Below are 6,897 nucleotides of genomic sequence, written 5' to 3'. Positions count from 1 at the left end.
GGAGTGAGCTCCTGTTACTTGTCCCAGCTTCTGCCAACCGAACAGTTTGAAAGCATGTAAAAATGCAAGTAGAAAAATAGGGACCACCTTTGGTGGGAAGGTAACAATGCTCCGTGTGCCTTCAGCATTTAGTCATGCCGGCCACATGACTACGGAGATGTCTTCAGACAGTGCTGGCTCTTTGGCTTTGAAATGGAGATGAACACCACCACCCCGGAGTCAGGATTGACTAGCACATATGTCAAGGGGAATCTTTACCTTTACCTAGGGACTATTAGTGAGAGAAAGTATGAACTTTTAGCTAAGACATTTCCTCGCCCTTCAAAAAAAATAATGTTTCATTGGGATGGTCTGAAAAAGCTTGGAAATGTGGTCAACCTGAAGAAGTCTTACTGCTTCATTAGGAACTGGATGAATTAAAAGGGATTCCATGTTCACATTGTCCTCTTCATGCTTTTGTGAACATCAACCATTCTCCTAGCATTGTTTCTTGACTTATGGCCACAACCTGACAGCAACGTTGACCCAGACACATTAAGAAATGTCTATCGTTTCCATATTCACACTACTTAGCCATTCATCTAAAATTACTCATTTCCCATTTGTGAACACTTTCTGCTTCTTTAAACTGACAAGAATCATTTATTTAAGTTGATCATCCATGGATACTTAAAACCCCCCAAGAGGTCTCTTACAGAGGTGGTATTCAGCCGGTTCAGACCGGTTCAGGCGAACCGGTAGCGGAAATTTTGAGTAGTTCAAGAACAGGCAAATACCACCTCTGGTTGGCCCCGCCCTCCCGCCCCTGTCGTTCCCTGTCCTATATTCCCTTGGTTTCTTTTAGCTCAGCTGATTTGCGCAGCCGAGCAGATTGCCGCGCTTCAGCTGAGCTAAAACACAAAGCTGCATTCATTAATCAGCTGACAGCAGAAATAGCAAGGTAAGTTGTTTTATTGCAGAAAAGAAGGAAGTCATATATACGTGGGGGCTTCCAGCGCTTTCAACAAAGCATGTTCCACACCTAACATTTCAAGGGAGATTAATTTTTAAAGGGACCCAAAGGGGGCCCTTATGTGAGCTGAAGACTCTGTCTCCTCTTTGAACAGCAAGAGGCCGGTAATATTAATACCACCAACAATCCACGATCGTCTTGCATTGAGATACATATTTCAGTGTGACTGCAGCATTAGAAAGAGAGTGTGCTTTGTCTACTTGAAGATCCCTGGGCACTAAAAGACTCAGTTTTCTACCATTCTCTTCCCATGTTGTCCCGTGTTCCTTTAATGACGTTCTCAAATTTTAAAAGAAACCAAAGCACACAGCCAGGTAAAACAGGGATCTGAAATATTACTAAACAATACCCTGGACTTATTACTGTTGGTGACTTGGAATTAGGGGGTCCAATGCCGGTAGGAAGAAACCGGGAGTGAGTATCTGCCGGCATTACTGCTGGTTTGGTGCGGAAGTGATTTTGCGCACATGAAGTTGCCTATAAATAGGTCTGCGCATGCGCAGAAGATTTTAAAAGATGGGGGGAAAAAGATGTTGCAGCGACCGGGAAACTGGTCCGGGGGCGTGGCAAACACGTCATCCCTACTGGTTAGGAGACCCAAGTCGCCATTTCCACTACCGGAACCCAATCAGCTGGAGTTAGTTCTGATTCCAGATTAGTTTTTTTTAAAAAAAAGAAGTTCTACAATTTAAAGAAGAATTCATAGCCAGGTAAAAACTTCAAGGAGGTGGAAGCATCAAAGACAGCCAAGACTCAGATCTGCCAAACCCAGTCTCAAGCACTTAAAAAAACAGCTGAGATTAAAACTCAACAAGAGCCACCAGACGCAAATAATAATAATAATCATAATCATACTGTATATACAACACAATGTTAACTACCGTGAATTTACAGGCCTTGATATCCTACTTCTATTTTAGATTGTTTGCTATTTGTCCTGCAATTAAGCTAGAAACCAGATTACATCCTTGGAAAAGAAGGCTATGTGGTCCTTTTTCTACACATCCTCCCCCATACCCGAAACCATGAATACAGAGCTTCCAGTGGTGGAGTTTCGCTTTGATGCTCTCTTCTCTTCATTAAACAGCCCATCAGAACCAATATTCCGAAACAAAGATGTGCACGTTGACAACGTTACGATGTGAGACAACCCCTCCGACGACGTAGTTCATCTCCAACTTCAGGGTGGCGTAGAAAGGACCGATGATAGGTTTCACTTGCCGGACGACCCCTGTGAGTGGAGAGACAGCAAGGACAGAAGCAAGAATTAGCATCGATGTTTTTCATCCCTGTGACACGAGGAGCATTGCTTTGGTTCCTTTGGCTAGACCAGGGATGGCATGCGCCCGGAACAATTTACATTGAATAGCGCATGCGCATTGCGCGCGGTGCCATATAAAAAAACTAGGACAGCTGACAAAGCCAGGAAAAAAGTAATTGGGAGGTAGATATTTTTAAAGCCAAGAATGTGCTTTCTATTAACTCGGGGCAACTGTATCAAAGTTTTACTTTGCAGGAATTAGTGGCGTTGCCTGAATACAGGTGGCATTAGAGAATTAGGCACAGCTAAGGGGGGGGGAAAGCCTTCTAATAACCTGGGCTTTAATAAAACCTTTTTTTTACAGGCAGGAAATGAATTCTTCCCTGACAGCTGGTTAAAGAAAGAGAGAGAGGGAGAGAAAGAAGCTGAATAGCCTTCTAGTTGAAAGTCGGTAAAAAGGCTTAAAGAGAACAAGCGGAGGCTTTACTTCTGTTTACCCTTTCTCCTGGATCAGCTGTGACACTCCAGGCGGAGATGCGAAAAAAATGGCTTGCTTAATTTGTGTTCTGACCGAGGCTTCCTCAAAAAGCACGAGACAGAGTCCTGGTCCCGACAAAACCCCTTTTATTAAACAAATGTGAATTCCTCTCATTCACATTCAGCCAAGGCCTGGCGAACAGTCTTTCAAAGGAATATTTATGACTACAGACTTTATCTGTCTTGGAAAGCTGCCATGTAAATATTTTCCAAATGAGGTGCTATGCAAGGAAAGGCTGGGCACAGAGTCTCTGAGATTCACGGACAGATCTTCACACTCCTGAAACGAATCTAACGACTGGACGAATGTATTGTTTCCTGCAAAAGCCCACTCCCCTTTTGCTCCTCTTTTATTTCCTGTGGAAAGAGCCAATCGCCTTCCACCTGTGACTTTACTCCCAAGTCTACCCTGATTTCTGAGTTGTTCTTTTCTTCTGGCAGCTCTGTGCACGCGCACATTGGGAACAGGCTCCAGCTGTTCCTCTGCCTCACTGCTGTCTAGCTCCATAGGCACCTGGTCACTGCCAGATGGCCTCGGCCCCACCTCTGCCTCCCACGCAGAGTCCTCGCCTGAGCCTTTCTCAGCCTCCAGGACTGGCCCATGCTTCTCCCCGACCTCCTCACTGTCCGACTCTGCTTCCAGCTCTGCTGGCGGGCCACAACCATTTGTTACACCAAACTAATATACAAGTTGGGCTGCGGTCAGCTCAGCTCTTGGTCCATCCATATCCCTCAATTTCTGGGCGCCGAGAAACATCCCCAGCCTTTGTCTTGGCCCACCTCTGGCCCTGCTTTTGCAGCCTCCAGACCCCTCAACGCAGGACCCAAATCTTCCCATTGGTTTCTGGCACTTCAGAAGGTGCCCTGTGATTGACCTGCATTTCTAAATTCACACCTGGAAGAGAAAGCGGTATTGGATAAGCCAGTTCCGGTCATCTACCGCCTCCTGGTGGGGAAAACTTAAAGCAATAATTTTGAGCCTTCAAACATCTTCAACTGCAAAGGGGGTGGCTTCAGCTGCTGCAGTTTTTGGGAAGCAGGAAAAGGCTTCTTCTAATCTCTGAAATGAGCCTTCAAGCTGCAAGAGGCCATTGGGTAAGAAGAATGTTTTTGGGGATAAAACAAACAAGCACACCACAAAGAGCAATCAGAAAAGGATTTGAAATACCTGCTTTCATACAGAAGCAGGGGTGAAATCCAGCAGGTTCTGACAGGTTCTGGAGAACCGGTAGCGGAAAATGTGAGTAGTTCAGAAAACCGGCAAATGCCACCTCTGGCTGGCCCCAGAGTGGGGTGGGAATGGAGATTTTGCAGTATCCTTCCCCTGCCACGCCCACCAAGCCACGCCCACCAAGCCACACCATGTCTACCAAAGAGGACCACAGATCCGGTAGTAAAAAAAAATTGGGGGGGGTGTTGGGGGGGTGTTGGGGGGAGGGGGGGAGGGAGGGATTTATACTATACGATGTGTTAGATTTCAATGTAATGCGACTTCACATGTATACTGTTTTTCTTTAATTTCTCTGTAAAAATAGGATAAGTTAAGTACATTGACATACAGTGGAAATGCACCAAGGGGAGGAGGAGTGGGATAGAAGAAAGATGGGTAGAGAGGGCGGGAGAGAGGATGGGAAGGAGGGTGAGAAGGAAGGGTGGGAGTGGACTGGGAGAGAGGAGGGGTAGAGGGGGAGGGGAAGTAGGCTAGAGGGGGATGATGGAGGGAAGATAGAAAGTTGGAGGGGGGGTGGAAGAAAGAGGTGTACGGAGAGTGGAAGAGGTATATTGGGTTTCTTTTTTTGGGGGGGTATTGTTGACAAGAGGAATTGCTGTGATTATTGTTTAATGTTGTATGGCTCCGGCTGTGCACAGTATATATGTGAGTGTATGAAAATGAAAAAATGGAAAATAAAAACCTTTTTCACATTAAAAAAAAAAGATAATAAACGAAAAATAAAAAAAAATTGAATTTCACCACTGTGCAGAAGCTTTCTTTTACTGCTTACTTCTCTCTTTTACGGCTGACTTTTAGTTCTTAATTATGATTTTGAATTGCTGGAGATTCCAGGCTCCATTTAATGCAGCTCATAGGCCAGGGGTGTCAAACTCGATTTCAAACTCGACCTTGGGGGGGGGATTGGGGGAGGCATGGCCAATATGATGTAATTCGTGTCGGGGACGCCTATGGTGGCCGGTTCCACCACAAAACCGCGGACGACAAAATCGCGGTCGACGAAAGCGCGCATTTGACGTCATCACAGCGCGAGGAAAACATCGCGCTGTGATCGAAAAATGTAAAAATAAAGCGAAAACCTTACCCTAACCCCCCCAAACCTAACCCTAAACCTAACCCTAAACCTAACCCTTAACCTAAGCCTAAATCTAACCCTAAACCTAACCCTTAACCTAACGCTAAACCTAACGCTAACCTTTAACGTAACGCTAAACGTAACCCTAACGCTCTAAACCTAACCCTAACCCTTAACCTAACCCTAACCCTAACCCTAAACCTAACCCTTACCTTTATGTGAATCGGCTTGCTTTAATTTTATTTTTATTTCAATTTTTAATTTTTTTCGTCGCGCTGTGATGACGTCAAATGCGCACTTTCGTTGATCGCGCTTTTGTGGACCGTGGTTTTGACGGGTCACGATGGTGGCCAAGTGCTAAGGCTGGACTTCCCTCAGACCCCTCACTCTCATTATAATCTCCTTCCTTCGTTCCTTTCTTCCTTCCTTCCCTCTTCCTTCTCCTTCCTTCTTCCTTCCCCTCTTCCCTTATTTTTCCTTCCTTGTTCTCTTCCCTTCTTTTTCTTTGTCTTCCCTCTTTCCCTTTCTCCTTTCCTGTCCCTTCTTGCCTGCCTGCTCAAATGCAAAAAGGGGAAACATTTCCCCTTTTGTTTTGTTTTTCACATAAAACATGTGCTCCTATGTAGAGGGCCCCTAAAATATGCAGTCTTTCTCCCTGCCTGATTTTAAAATGAGCAACCTTTGGGGTGCATATGTACTGTATACATTGATTGTCGTTCCCAATTTCATCATTTCTAGGTTAGCATCAGCAGCCTTTGCAGAAAATCATCTTGAGGCCCTTTAATTTCCCAACAGCTCTTCTTTAACACCCCAAAGCTTAGAAACCTGCATAAACATGTTCCCCCTTTGGCACCAAGTAATCACTTCTGCTGGAGAAATTTTGAAATAAATTGGAATGAGCATGACCACAGCGCCATCTTCAGGCCAAGCTATAAAACAGGTTCTAAAAGTTATGCATGGATACTGATGGCCTTGTCCAACATTTCTCAACTTTAGAAACTCTTAAGGTGTAATGACTTCAACTCCCAGAAACCTTGCTGGGTAGGGAATTCTGGGAGTGGAAGTGAGAACCTCGTGGAATTGCTAAGATCGAGAAACACTCCTTAGACCATCATTCAGCAGGAGGCTTGATGGCTTAGTGCCTAAAACGCTGAGCTTATCGATCAGAAAGGTCGGCTGTTCGGCAGTTCGAATCCCTAGTGCACGTAACGGAGTGAGCTCCCATTCCTTGTCCCAGCTTCTGCCAACCTAGCAGTTCGAAAGCATGTAAAAATGCAAATAGAAGAATAGCTGTACTCCTACAATAGGGACGCGGTGGCTTAGTGGATAAGATGTTGACCTTGTCGATCAGAAAGGTTGGCAGTTTGGCGGTTTGAATCCCTAGCACCGCGTAATGGAGTGAGCTCCCATTACTTGTCCCAGCTTCTGCCAACCTAGCAGTTCGAAAGCACGTAAAAATGCAAGTAGAAAAATAGGGACCATCTTTGGTGGGAAGGTAACAGTGTTCCATGCGCCTCTGGCGTTTAGTCATACCGGCCACATGACCACGGAGACGTCTTCAGACAGTGCTGGCTCTTTGGCTTTGAAACAGAGATGAGCACCACCCCCTAGAGTCGGGAACAATTAGCACATATGTGCGAGGGGAACCTTTACAGCATGTTTTATTTTTGTTTTAATTCTATAAGTAGCTTCCAAATACACCAGAACACCTTGATTCTACACATTGTTGGTCCCACTGTCCAATCCTATGATTGGAGGAAATCTCTAATTATTCTTTTCAT

The 6,897-nt window shown here is 45.2% G+C and overlaps 1 protein-coding gene across 1 annotated transcript in view; it reads right to left on the bottom strand.

Annotated features, from left to right (window-relative positions):
• Nucleotides 1-879: 879 nt before the first annotated feature.
• FBLN1 (fibulin 1) overlaps nucleotides 880-6,897 on the bottom strand; it is a 61,335-nt gene continuing 55,317 nt past the window's right edge. The window contains exon 17 of the mRNA XM_032220624.1: nucleotides 880-2,243. Coding sequence (XP_032076515.1) covers nucleotides 2,104-2,243 — 140 coding nt within the window. The 3' untranslated portion in view covers nucleotides 880-2,103. The remainder of the gene's footprint in view (nucleotides 2,244-6,897) is intronic.

The sequence above is a fragment of the Thamnophis elegans genome, chromosome 7 (genome assembly GCF_009769535.1).
Source record: "Thamnophis elegans isolate rThaEle1 chromosome 7, rThaEle1.pri, whole genome shotgun sequence".
Classification (NCBI taxonomy): Eukaryota; Metazoa; Chordata; class Lepidosauria; order Squamata; family Colubridae; genus Thamnophis; species Thamnophis elegans.
The sequence above is the reverse complement of the archived record's forward strand: the minus strand, read 5'-3'. Positions and strand labels throughout refer to the sequence as shown.